General features: G+C 32.7%; 1 protein-coding gene across 1 annotated transcript; it reads right to left on the minus strand.

The window, feature by feature from the left end:
• Window positions 1-3,535: 3,535 nt before the first annotated feature.
• LOC143570859 (molybdenum cofactor sulfurase-like) lies at window positions 3,536-10,558 on the minus strand. The gene is made up of 22 exons (XM_077056398.1): window positions 10,393-10,558; window positions 10,170-10,268; window positions 9,972-10,030; window positions 8,955-9,115; window positions 8,732-8,862; window positions 8,515-8,641; window positions 8,332-8,434; window positions 8,211-8,256; window positions 8,104-8,142; window positions 7,867-8,023; window positions 7,682-7,784; window positions 7,490-7,606; window positions 7,333-7,410; window positions 7,138-7,239; window positions 6,523-6,607; window positions 6,336-6,452; window positions 6,178-6,242; window positions 5,947-6,095; window positions 5,644-5,873; window positions 5,179-5,309; window positions 3,870-3,980; window positions 3,536-3,778 (listed from the first exon to the last, which is right to left on the minus strand). The coding sequence occupies exons 1-22, from the start codon at window positions 10,502-10,504 to the stop codon at window positions 3,671-3,673; spliced, it is 2,430 nt and encodes an 809-aa protein (XP_076912513.1). The 5' UTR covers window positions 10,505-10,558; the 3' UTR covers window positions 3,536-3,670.
• Window positions 10,559-14,272: the final 3,714 nt, after the last annotated feature.

The following is a 14,272-nucleotide window of genomic DNA, read 5'->3' on the forward strand; positions in this document are numbered from 1 at the left end:
GCATTTATAACCTTTTAACTTTTCTCCCAATAACCGACAGAATTAATCAAACCTGAATAATTACATCTTTCTGTTTCTTTTGATTTTACCCAAAATGGAATAAAACAGGACATAAATCGCCATTGATTAACATCGATTACATCAAAGCTCTTGTCTGAAAATAAAAAGAAAAATAATAATAATATATGAATACATATGATTTTCGTTCCAGGGTCAAATAAAATTATTTTTAATATGAAAACGGTGAGAACCAATTTACTGTTATTATTATGTTTGTTTTATAATTGTTTGCTATTATATTTTGTTCGTATTTGTTGATTTCCGATTATGAGACATTAGTATTTGTTGATTTACATTTTGTTTTTATTACTAAGTTTTTTTCTTATGTTGTTATAAGTATTTGTTGTTATTATAAAGCGTTTCTTATGTAGATTGGTATTATATTTTGTATTGTTTCCTACATTCTTATTTTTGGTAGATTGGTACTGTTTCCTACGTTCTCATGTTAAGATTATTTTATACATAAACTTTCCCCTTTTAAACGACAAACTCACTCACACTTACTCCTAATTTACATCATTTTTGCTCATAATGGGAATTGAACTCTCGTCGCCTCAGATACTTTATCTTGTCAACAACCTTGTATCATTAGGCTGTAAGCATTTGGTGTGTCAATGATGAAATAGTCCAAAAATGGGACTCGCCTGATAAATGTCCTTCTAAGGAGAGGATCTTACTCAAGAACAACCCGTTATAATACCTAACTTTGGCCTATTGACCGGTATTAATCCTAACTTAAAAAATATCATAGGTTAATTCCAACTTTCTTCCTATTGGCCTCCACCGAGTCTTTTCCTAACGGAGACTAACCCGGTTAGTTTTAGGGTAAAAAATTGTCATTTCTCCAATTTGAGAGGTACAAATGAAAAGGGTAAATAAATGTTAAACCCACCATCATCCTCACCTCTGCTACCGTTGCCCCCACCATCAACTCCGCTGTCGTCGTTGCCACCACCGCCGCCACCATCGCCGCCACCATCACCTCTGTTGCCGCCGTCACCATTGCCGCCACTGTCACCTTCGCCGCCGTGCTGATTATAGGTTTATGGGAGAGTTTGAAAATTTATATTATTATTAATTAATATATATAGTAACGAAAAAATATATAAATAATACATATTATATAATATTATTTTTATATATTTTTAATTATAACTATATAAAAGTTCATTAATAAATGGTAGCGAGCTTGAACTCAAGCCTGAAAAACTATTCATGAGTCGAGCTCGAGCTTTTTATATAAAGATAGAAGCGCGTCAAGCTCGAGTTCGTCTCGGCTCGTTTATACCCCTAGTTGGAGAGAAAAATAAATTTGGTTTATAAATTATAACAAACAAAAGTTTTTTACCCCATCAACTTGAAGAAATGACATATTTTGCCCAAAAACTAACTTGGTTAGTGTCCGTTAGGAAAATGCTCAGTGTAGGCCAATATGGTGAAAGTTGAGATTAACGTAAGGAATTTTTTAAGTTGGGATTAATGATGGCCAAAAGATCAAAGTTTGAATTATTAAAATCCAATATCCCGATCTTAAAAGTAGTTAGATGGTTTATCTCAAAACTTAAAAGTGAAAAGAGAAACGTGTATTAAAATTAGTTCTAACACAATTGTTTTATACACAGTTGTGTGGCATCTTTTATAGAAAATTTGTAACTTTAGATTAGTAATGTAAAAAATTTAAAACAACAAAACCTTTTTTTTTTTGGTCTTTTCCATGAAATGCTGTTTATTTCATAAGTGAAAACACTCTTGAGAAACCTTAAAACGTTGGGTTTCTGTTAAGGATTAAGTCATTAAGGTTAGCTGTTGGTTTTCTCACCTAATAAAGTTCTTATAACCTTTTAAGGTGATTGATTGAAAAAAATTCATTCAATACATATATATCATTCTGCCAATTTTAGTCAAAGGTGGAAGACCGATATAAATATCTATACTATGTTATAGCATATAGCTCGAATAAGCTTCTAGTATATAATTATTGAAATTTCAATGATGCATGCTTCGTCAAGAACACTTGCAGTCCGATAAAGTAACGACTCAAAGTTTCAATATGAGACAACATTGCTGAAAATTGAGACGAATTTGATAACGATATTTTTCGATACGAATTCTTTTTTTGGGTGTATGATGAAAGCTTCTTTTTATTTGTGACCAAGAAGTAATCAAAATACCTACAAAATGTCCGCATCAACAAACTAAATTGGAGATTCAAGTTTTATTATTTTATAAAAACAAAAGGCAGAAGGTTTAAATTAAAATCAATGATAGGGAAAGAGAAGAACGATAGACCCGGAAAGAACAGCCAATTTTGAAGAGAAATAGTCAAGGTCACAAGTCAAAACACATTAATACCTAACACCCAACAAAACCTACCTTTTCAATTATCATTCAATACCAACCCTTGCAATTACTTGCTAACTATATAAGCTTCCATAAACCGTTGACCGGAAAGTCCAACTCCAAACCGAAGCAAAGCCGTCGGCTCAACTGGTGGATTAAACCACCATTTACGGTCTAAAAAATCAACGGTTTACATTTAATTAATTTGAACTTTTAAATATGCAATTATATAATGCAAATTATTAATGTTAAAAAAAAAAAAAAAAACCCTGGCCCAAACTAGGGGTGTTCTTCGTGTTATTTATTTGGGTTTCGGGTTGTTTTGGGTCGGGTTGTTCGGGTTTGAGCTCAAAACAAATTGACCCAAGAACCGACCCAAAGAAGTTCGGTTTGTTCGGGTTTTGGGTTGAAAGGGTCGGGTTAATTCGGGTTGGGTTTCGGGTTTAACAAATTAAAAAAATATATCCACCTTTGACAATATCATAAATTAAAAAACCGTATTCCAAGTCGTTATAAAACCATAATATACAGTCATATTCAACAATAGCATATATTATTTAGCAAAACATGAAATTTATCATACAAGCATGTATTAGATCATATGAAGGAGTGTCGTAGCCTACGGATCAATACTTGTGTATATTGAAGAAACATGCTCAATATATATTGATTTAAATACTATACTATTTAACTTTTTGAACTGAATATACATTCTCAACATGCTTTATAGTAATTAATGCATTGGGATGTGATAAATCCAAAATTAATCGGAGTCTTGAGAACAATCGAACAAGAATACATAGGTCACTGTGTTACTTCACCGCCAAATTACCCTATAAAAATTAGGGATACATGCATCGATGTATTATACTTCGGGTTATTCGAGTCAACCCAAATTTGGGTATTTCAACCCAAATACCGACCCGAATATTTTGTCTCGGATTCGGGTTAGGAGCTTAATCGGTTCGGGTGAATTCGGTTCGGGTTATTCGGGTCGCTTCAATTCGGGTTCGTTATTCGGGTATGGTTAAAAACACACCCCTAGCCCAAACAGTCAAAGTGAACATTTATTGGACAGTTTGGTAAACCTAGCTGTTTAGTTTGCCACTTCTAGAATAATACCCTTAAGGTGAAGACCTAAATATTTTACTATTTGTATAAATTAAAGAAAAAAAAAATCTAACCAACCCCTCATTAGATTATTAAAGATTTGAACTTACTAAAACTAAGAAAACATTACATGTACAAAGTCATCCAATCATCATCATATTCATGCATCAGGGTATACTTCCTGTCCCACATGAACCCAAGAAGATGTTTCCTCCGCGGTCTCATTCTCCCGCTCATATCGCAATAATATTCCAAATAGTATTTTCCCCTGTACCAATGATAAGATTAAAACTTGATATTAAAAAAAAAGAAAAAAGAAAAATGAACATGAATTTAAAATAGCAGGTTTAATAAATAACCTTTGCCCTTCTGTATGCTGCTAAAGTAGCTAGAGGCTCATTCGATTTTTGTACCTCGCCGGCTTGATAATTCAAATTGATCATCTGGCAACGATTGCAACCGCCTAACGACTATAATAACATGCATATCAAAATTATATAAGCAATAAAATAAACAATTGCAGCTTTGAAAGTAGCGAATTTAAATTTAAAAAAAATAAATAAATAAACTCTTTAGGAATATCCAACGATAGTGTATAAATTTTTGGACCGGATTGAACATTTTATATATTTATAATCGAGTTGAGGACTTTTGAGTTGCTCAAAGCTATCTAAACCAGATTTAGCCAAAAAAAAATTGTCAACTAAATCCGATAGAAAAGATAGGAAAAGCCCAATAACTATTCAAACCAAATCCAACAAAATATATTGGAATATGGCGCGACTATCTAAATCAAATCCAATAAAAAAAACATAGGAAATATGCAACTGTGTAAGGTTCGAACCCATGACCTCCCACTAACATAAATATGATTCAAATGAATGAGTAACCGCCAAACCTAAGGAAATAAAATGACTTGTTAATTTGTAGTAGCCAGTTTTTACTTTTATTTCAAATATATAGTGCGACAAATACGATCAAAATGATTTTGAAGGTTTTATCTTTTCAAGTACCCTATTTCTTTCATTTGAATCATTTGTGTGTCAAATACACTTGTAGGTAAACTTTCAACCATAGTTATTAAAAGCCCTCACTTCTTGTGCCTAGGCCCATTTTTTATGCGAGGCTCAATAAATGCGCTTCTAGTTCTTAGGCGAGCGCTTCGACATTGTCTATGCCAAGAACATGAGAATAAAAGCCGGGCAAAAGAAACGCAAGGAGTGCTATTGAAACTTAGATCTAGAAGAGGTCAAAGGCATTATATTGATACATTTTGTTATTCAAGTTTTAGAATTACATTTGAATCGTGACTATTTTAGAACTTTTGGTACTAATTAGATGATATTAAATGTTACATAATAGTTTTTGTTAATTTTATATGAAGAATAATATTATTTTTCACATACATAATATATTTTTTATTTACACGCGCTTTTTTTCCTCATACCCTCGCTTTTTTTACGCCTTGCGTCTAGGCCCCAAGGCGAGGCCTATGCGCCCTGAGTGCGCCTAGCGCATTTGATAACTATGCTTTCAACCCATTTGGCCTGTTTCCCTTTTAGGCTATTCTTTTATCTTTTATCCGTTTGCCATTTTATAGATATAGCATAACCCGAAAATGGACTCATTCGGGAAAAGATGACCCATTTGTATAAAGATAGAACTAACCATGAAGTGATTCTTTCCAATTATAAGACCACTCCAACTGTCTTCAGCGTAGGGCACACCACCGGATATCACAAGATTGGGTCGGAATCTCATTGCATCAACGTCCATAGGCGATAATCCAACAGACCCTTCTTTAACAACAATAATTTAACGAAATCAGTTATAGTTTCAATCATCAATAAAGCATATCATTAAAATCATCATCATCATCATCATCGTACTCAGTATATCCCACCAATAGCAATGCTATGGTAGGGTCTGAGGAGGGTAAGATGTAGACAGCCTTACCTCTATCCCATAGGGATAGAGAGGCTGCTTCCGGTGAGACCCCCGGCTCGATAGTAGTTTTGCATCAAGCCTTGGACATAAGGCACATAACACAAAATCATCGGGACACCGGCTGATTGGTGCATGTGCCCTTGTCTTTCGGCTGATTATTATCATTAAAATAATAATAAAGCTTACTTGAGTTTAATCTATGATTCAGGTCAGACACACTTTCCTCAGATATCAATAAAAGCTGAGCTTCGTTTACAAAGTTCAATCTGGTCTTTATGTCTCTGCATATGCTCGGGTTTTGGCTTCTGTTTAAACTGGTACAAGTTTTGGTACTAGATCTTAATAAATAACAAGGCCGGCCAACCGCGTTACTAAACCAATTGTCGATTTTGTTATCATAGCCCGTAACTTCGTATCTATAAAGTAAAACAAACATTTTAAGGATATTAAATATAAAATGATAATTTAAGACAATATTATTTTCTGAACCTTTGGGCGTGTACACTGATTTCTTCTACAGAAGCAAATAAGTTTGACTTAAGTTCGATAAGTAACTTCTCTTTGCACCGAGGTGATTCCACATGAAGCATTCCTGACTCGATGTCAATATTTGTACCAATAAAGTTCATTTCAGGTACCTACAAAATGTAAGCAAATTCAATATTCTTTAGCAGACACCACTACAAGAAACATAAATAAACAAATAAATTCATTTCCAACCTTTTTCTGTGTAAGAACTTCACCATTTGTGCTTTTGAGAAGCCATTCTCGATCATATAACAATCCTAAAGAGAAAATGTAGAAAAATTAGTAATACAAGACGGATTAAATCTAAAGCTTAATGTTTTAGCAAACATATGCATCTTACAACTCTCTACCAGTGCTGCATAGAGGCCAGCTGTTCACTTTGAATCCTGCACATGATTTTATTGGATAGATGACAATTGATCTAAGATAATGTTCTGTTGTCGTCATTTCACCCGCATTGTGATCATCTATATCAAAACACAATGTCAGCCAACCAAAAAGAAAAAAAAGATTTAACTATATAAAGCTTAAGATTACCTTTAGTGGCAGACTGGATAGATCTGGATCTCAATGTACTGGTAGGTAACGAGACGAAGGAACTTACAATGAAGTTCATGAATCTCTGTTGAAAATTAAATTGAATATGAAGATAGAAATTAGAGATGTATAATACTCATGTTGATATGAAGGGGAGGGTTCTAGACTATACACATTTTTTTGTGAGAACAGGAAGAACAAAATAAATCATTTATTTTTGTCTATCTTAAAATTTTAAAAATATAAGAAATTGGTTAAAATGCAGTAACTACTAATTACTCCTGAAATTTAAAAAAAAAAATGCACAAATCTCGTTTATTTATAGAACCTACACATGTGTAGGTAATCGTCTAAAAGAACATATGAACAAATTAGTTTAACGATTATTTTATGTACATCTCACACGCATTTGTATGTAGGAAGTACAAATTTTAAAAAGTACGAACCATTGATAAAATAATTAAACGATTTAAAATTGTTTTTCCTTCTTTTTTTCTTGTACTTGCAATAATTTAGTGTTCTGTAATGAACCTCACCATATACACGAAGAATGGATAGATATGCATTAGGAAACAGTTAAAATCAGATGTATATTTTGCATTAAAGACAGCATACCCATACATCTTCAAATGTTGACATATAACCAAACGATACTCTAACAGCTCCAGTTGGTTTTCCATTTAATATATCAAGGTCATCCCAGCAAACATGCCCTGCCTAACGAAAAAATAAACATTTTGTTAAGGGTGTAATTCAGTTATCATACCAACTCATGTATGTTAGTCGTATTTTATCAAATGACTTTCTTACCTCAATGTTAGATAAAAGATCTGTATGTGATAAACGAAGATACTTAGCACAGGCACCAGGATTGCAAAAGCATCCAGTCTACACAATACAAAAAAAAATCAAAAACCATAACAATACATAAAACTTATATACCAAAAAAACAAGTCATAAAAATTACTCGTAGCTGAATTCCAGACAGAGAAGCCAACTTTTCCACTTCACGCGGGCCAACCCAAGAACCATCAGCCCGCTTCAAATTGAAAGAAACTACAGGACCAAGTCCGCTATGAACCGCCTAAAAATAATAATATATTATTATTTAATTTCATTCAACCAAAGATTATTTATTTTCATTTGTGATTTTACTTACCTTCAAATACTCCAAGCCATATATTTGGCATATATCCTCTCCATTTGCATGTTTTAATGCTAAAAGCATATTTCTTGTATATTTGGCAAGTGATGATGTGTGTCTTAAACATATAGACAAGTAATCAGTCAAAAAAATCATAACTACCTGCAGGTGTTGCGCTCATAATAATAAGAGTTGTGTACCTTGATATGGATAGCATAGTCAACGTGTTAAGGATGTTAAATCCATGTCGAATGGATGCAATATTCAAGAACGATTGTGTTCCATCTTCGAACGATTCTTCAATACCTTCTCTTCTTTTCACAAAGTCAATGTCAGCAATTGATGCAGCCACTGTGCCTGAACTTTTTTTTATTGTTAAACCAGAATTTATTTATGCAAAATGCGGAAAAAACGAATGTTTGGTTGCCAATACAAACCTCCACTAAAGTAGCTCTTCTTTAGTAACTTTGCGGCTTCTGTACAGAAATTATAAAATATCATTTATATTATTGACAGACGCATAATTATTTTCAACTTTACTTACCGTTTCGAACAATCAATGCTCCAAGTCCCGTCGGATATCCAAGAAGCTATGACCAAAAAAATAAATAAACATACGCGTCTCCATATTATCTCACTTTCAAACAAAAGGTTGAAAATCTTACCTTGTAAAATGACATAACAACAAAATCCGCCTTATATGTTGATAAATTTGGAGGGTCCGTACCACATCCTTTTGCAGCATCGAGCAAAACCATCCAGTTTCCTCTAGTTAAAAGCAAAATCGCATATATTGTTAACTATGTTCAAACAATATTTTTATATTGCATGTAAAATAAATCTCATACTTGCAATGTTGAGAGCCTTCAAACAATTTCTCTGAATCATCCTTAATTATGTCTATTAAATCAAGGTTGAACCTCACGCCAGAGAAATTACATTCTGAAGGGAAAGCAAATAAATTGTATATTTCATCTACATACACAAAAGCAAATTCAGCTAGTAAGTTCTTGAATTTCACTATGCAATAAAAAAAATAAAAATAAAAAATGTTACACGTGGTACCAGTAGGTTGTTTGTCCAAAACTCTAGTTTCACTTCTCTTTTGTATAGGATGGTGTAAAACCTCAATAGATGACTCTGCAGATTCCTTAAAGTCAACTGCTAACGCTGCAGCGCCTTTATTAAGAGCGTATCTTTAGAAATTAAGGTCTTTAACATATTCAAAAGATTATATCAGAAAGTTAATGCAATATGAACTCAATATGATGAAATGATGAGAGGATACTCTCTAATCCCAAGAACACTGTTGTGATTCTCAAGTGTATACATAAACGTGCTCTGATTACTCCAAGGAAAAGCCTCGCCAACAAGTTTAAGAGCTGTGGTTGCACCAGAAGTGAATATGCATTTATATTCCTTTGGAGACGCGTTACACAGTTTCAGAACCTATAGATATAATAATACAAACATAACGTAGGTCAAATAAAAACGAATGAGAACTCTTAAGAACAGTTAATATTGGAATTGGAATTCAATTCCTTCAAATTCCTTTAAATAAAGGGATTCTAAATCCTTCCAAAATGTGGAGGATTTCAAGTGAATTCGTTGGAATCTTTTCTCGAGCTTTTTTTTTTTTTCTTAACGAGAATAACGAATAAAACATTTTAGTTTTTTTACTTATTTTGTTTTCGATTTATATTTTGAGTGATGAATTTTTTATTATTTTTTTTGAATATTTTTTTGAGGGGTTTTTGATCTTAATAAAAAAAACCCCTAAAAAATTCAAAAAAAATAATAAAAAAAATCATAAAGCAAAATATAAATAAAACACAAAAAATCTAAACAAACTAAACAGTTTCTGCCGTTATCCTTGTTAAAAAGAAAAAAAAATCGATTCCAATTCATTTGTCAAATGAACACATCAAGAATGGAACCGGATTTCAATTCCTTCAAATTCCAATTCCTATTGAAATGTTCAGATTTCAAATCCCATTCCTTCCAATTCCAAATCCTATGCAAATTCCAATTCCAATTCCATTCCATTCTGTGAAATGAACGCGCCCTATGAACAGCTTGCTATGAATGGGATTCTACTAGGTACGTTTATTTGTTTTAACTACCATTTAGAAAGTAACGATTTACTGTCGGAAAGAGATCTTTGTCCATAGTAGGTGTAGCATAAACTTTCATGTTTCGTACAATAATCAATAAGTAAAAGAATGATGTAATGCAGTTCAGATGTAAGGTAAACTAGATATATGTATATGTGTGTGTGAGCATGCGGGTGCATATAACAAGTTACCTGATGACGAGCGTCTTCTACAATGTCTGAGGTGGCCAAGCTAGAGCTGCTTTGACTATCTAATATTCGCAGATTAAGGTATCAACGGAATCTTAATGTTTCAAATAATGGCATTAGTCATGATCAGTACAAGTGCAAAGGTGCAAGATATAACTAACATTGTGCCTGTAATCATATGAAATCACATAAAAAAGATACGCGGATTGCTGTATACGGTGGAGGTAAGATCTTTAAAAATGGCTTCCATCTGTAACTCAGAATATAACGTTGCACCAGCATGATCCAAATACACATTCCCTACATACAAATCAATTTTTTATAAACTTTTATACTCTGTAAACACATCAATTGAATGCTAAACACTTCATTATTCTCCTAATTTTATCCAATTTCTTGAACGAGAAGACATATAAATCCGTACCATCAAGTCTTTTGAACTCAGTAGCACGAATACCATCAATATCTTTGGGTGCGTCTGGGTAACCGTAAGATTCACCGAATTCCTTCAGGAATTGCTGTTTAGCGGTGTCCATGGCGGTGCACACCAGGTGTTCGATCTTTTGCTTCAAAGAACAAACTCAATTTGTCTACGACTGTACGAGTGAAACTCAAAGGGACCCACCTGTAAATGAATCTAGGGATGTAGATGAACTCGAATACCGACCCAGCATGGAAGCAATAACCAAATCGTTAACAGAATCTATCAAAATCGGTGAAACTAAACCCAAATTAATTAATCAACAACTGACTTAACTGAAAACCTGTTATAGGTTTTTTTTTTTTACCTTTTATTAACTAAACCGAGCTATTCATAATTTCATATAAATCTAGTTTTTATCTCTATTTCATGCTTTATACCACAATTTTATGTATTTATACCGTCACTTTATATATTTATATCTCTATTTCATGTATTTGTACCTTTATTTCATAAATTTGTCTGCATTTCGTGTATTTGTGCATTCATTACGTGTATTTTTAAGTAATATTTTAACCCAAATTTGATTTTGGTTATTAACTTAAATTAACCGAATAACAAAACCGTTTAATTAACTAGGAAGAGGCTAATAACTTAAACAAACCGAACCCTAAACACCCGTACACAAAAGTATAAGTTTAGAGATGTATAATATAGAGTGTTCATATATGAAATCAAGTAATTTAAATATCAGATTATATCAATTAGACATGATTACATGAAACATACATACTTATTTATCTAAGCTATACCTGAAAACGTTTTTTCTTTTTTCACCTCACTTTTTTTTATCACTAATAAAACAATTTCTTATACTAATTCACTCGTTTTCATTGCTTATACCATTCTCATATTGTGAATTTTATATAAATAATAATTTTAATAAATTAGCAGATATACCTGATACATAATGATTATTGAATCAAGTACGGGACACGATTATATAATTGAACATGAAAGTTAGATTAGGAGTACCCGTCTATTTCTTAGTTTCTTACTGGTAAGTAATTAGATAGCGTTTGGTATGCAATGACAGGAAGGAATGGAATAACTAATTGCGTGCGAATAAAAAAAAAGTGGTGTTTGGTTACTTAATGAATGAAATCATCCATTACACATCTCATTTCATCAAGACCATTCCCCCCCCCCCCCCTCTTTTTACATTCCATCCCCCCTTCACCATACTTTCTCACCACCACCATCACTACCACTACAATCACCACCACCACCACAATCATCGCCCCTGTCGCCTAACCACTACCACCACCACCATTTTTATCGCCAGCGCTACCACCCACCATCACCATTGCAGTTTTTTATTTTTATTTTTTTGGTAAAAAGAAATACTTTAGGATAAGCGTGTTTTTACTATTTCTATTTCATTCATGCTATTTTTTATACCAAACAACATAAAGTAATAATTCATTTCATTCTTATGGGTAAACCAAACAAAACAAAGAATGATAATGATCAATTGCCCATTTCATTCATTTTTCCATTCCATTCCCTCTTCATTCCATTACCTCCAGACAAGCATACCCTTAGTCTTGTGGGCCATCGATATGGATATGATATATTGATATAGATATACCCAGCCCTTTTACATACTGGGCCACAAAAATGAATATGAGCCAATACGTATGGGCCAGTGATACAGTAGGTCAGTAGCTTAGGTCCTTTTGTTTGGGCTTTAGCAATAATTATTACCGGGCCTTCTCAAATATCCTTTTATTACAATAGTTTATGTATTCCTGATTTGTTTCTTATGTAATCGTATGTTTAAATAATAAAAATTAATATTATACTATTGTTTATGCATACATCTTTCATGGCTATTTTATTTTTAATATTTTTTTACTTACTATAAAGTTACCTAACATAACCATCAACATTTATAAGATACTTAAATGTTTGTTTTCAAGTCATTCGCTTTCTAACTAGCGACGGAATGGAAGTTGGTACAAAGGGACACGTTGCTAGAGAGGACAACATGAACGAGTTAAATTCCTCGTTAATGTGAGTCAAATAAATGTCTCCATTTCATCACTATCATATCGGACCAGACCATTTACACAAGAAGTACGATTGTGTATTCTTGTACCGCCTGCACTTGTTTTGGTTGGTTCAACACAGATCAATTAAACTGACAAACTAGATTTTTGGTTGGACCCGGTTTTAATTTTTATTTTTCTTTCAAAATGTCATTTACTAATATGTTTTAGACTGTTGCATATTCTTTATGTAGTATTCATATTTCATTAACATCACAACTATAAAATAAAAAAAAAACTAAAATAATTTTTTGAAATTAGTTTATACATAATAATATAATTAATTTTAAGTTATCTATAACATCCGGATTTAAAACCAGTACGGAAATCTTTAGGATAAGTTTAGGCCCATGTTTGTGACATTTTGTTGAATAATAATCATTATAGATTCCTAAATACAAGATGTGCCAAATATAAACAATCAAAAAGCACATGTATCTACGTTTTGGTCGTGATTCATGAACCATTACATTTCTAAGCACACAATTTTGGAAACTAAATAATAGTTGTGATGTTGCTTCCACCAATAAATATAGTTTTCCAACTACTGCCGCCACTCAATCAACTTTGCAACCAAAAAACATAATCTATTTTCAAAATAAAATATATTAGAAAAGTTTAAAATAAAGAAAAAGATAAAAAGAATTCCCGACGGTCGGTAAAGGGTACACGTCGTGAACTTGAAAGACGTAACTACGTCATCAATTTTAATCATATCAATTATCCCAAGATCTTAACGAATCTTCCTGATGTATACACCCTCGGCGGTGGCTTTATACAATTTTGATTTATAGCTTTTTATATTATAAAGGTTATACTTTCATTAATTAACTACAAAAATATGAAAGTTGTGTAAAGGCGTCGCGTATTTCTACATCTGTGTAGATATTTAGGAATACACGGTACCTATACAGTGGGAATGAGGGTCTAGTTTATAAGCTTAGACCCATTCCTAATCGTTCGTTAGTTTAGAATTTGGCCCACCATATAGTAGAGGCGCGCTGTCTTTCAACTACTATTTCTCCCATAGAGGAGATTTCTAACCCCTCCATATATATATAAAGTTTAGATTTAATATTATAGAAGTATATAAGTTTGACAATTTTTTGTATACGGGTACTAATTTCATAATTGGACATTGAGTTCTTTCACATTACATTTTTGGTTTTCGAAACTCGAATAGTATCATAACAAAATAGACGGTGTTACTCATTGTTTTTGGAGTTTAAAATAAATGGTTGCACACGAGAATTGCAATTTATTAATCGGCAATTCAACACGTCTTATCCTTGTTCTTGATGCTCAAACAATATACCATGCAAATATGGAATTATGAGGATTACCAAAGACAGCGTCTATTAAGCAAAAAATGGCAATCATGTGAGGCGTTTAAACTGGCTAGTTTAGTGTTGTTACATAGTGAAAATTTGAAAATGTCGTCCAATTGGCATGTTGGGTTACTTTCTTTGAGGGTCATTTTTACCTTGGTAAAACCGATAAGTATGGGTGTTTGTGAAGCCACTGCAGTTTATATGGTGTTGAAGGACGAATTCCCAATAACGTTGAGTTGTTTGGCCTCGTGCATGTGATGTTCTTGATGTTGTGTATATAGGAATTCTATTTTTTATGTAGTGTTCATTTTAAGTTAGTAATCACTTGTGGGCTGACTTTTTTTTAAAATTTTAAATGCGGTAGTAGCACATAGTATTAGCGAATAAGTATTTTTATTTTAGGTGTGTAAGTGAAGATTCAGAGAATGAAAGAAAAGATCG

Source organism: Bidens hawaiensis, unplaced genomic scaffold (genome assembly GCF_021521415.1).
Source record: "Bidens hawaiensis isolate Kalapana, Puna unplaced genomic scaffold, B.hawaiensis_p1.1 tig00025120_1, whole genome shotgun sequence".
Classification (NCBI taxonomy): Eukaryota; Viridiplantae; Streptophyta; class Magnoliopsida; order Asterales; family Asteraceae; genus Bidens; species Bidens hawaiensis.

Coding starts and splice junctions, on each gene's coding strand:
- LOC143570859 (XM_077056398.1), bottom strand. CDS start 10,504: ATGGACACCGCTAAACAGCAATTCCTGAAGGAATTCGGTGAATCTTAC. Junction 8,024..8,103: donor GAAGAGCTACTTTAGTGGAG/GTTTGTATTGGC, acceptor AAAAAAGTTCAG/GCACAGTGGCTGCATCAATT. Junction 7,411..7,489: donor TGTCTGGAATTCAGCTACGA/GTAATTTTTATG, acceptor TGTATTGTGTAG/ACTGGATGCTTTTGCAATCC.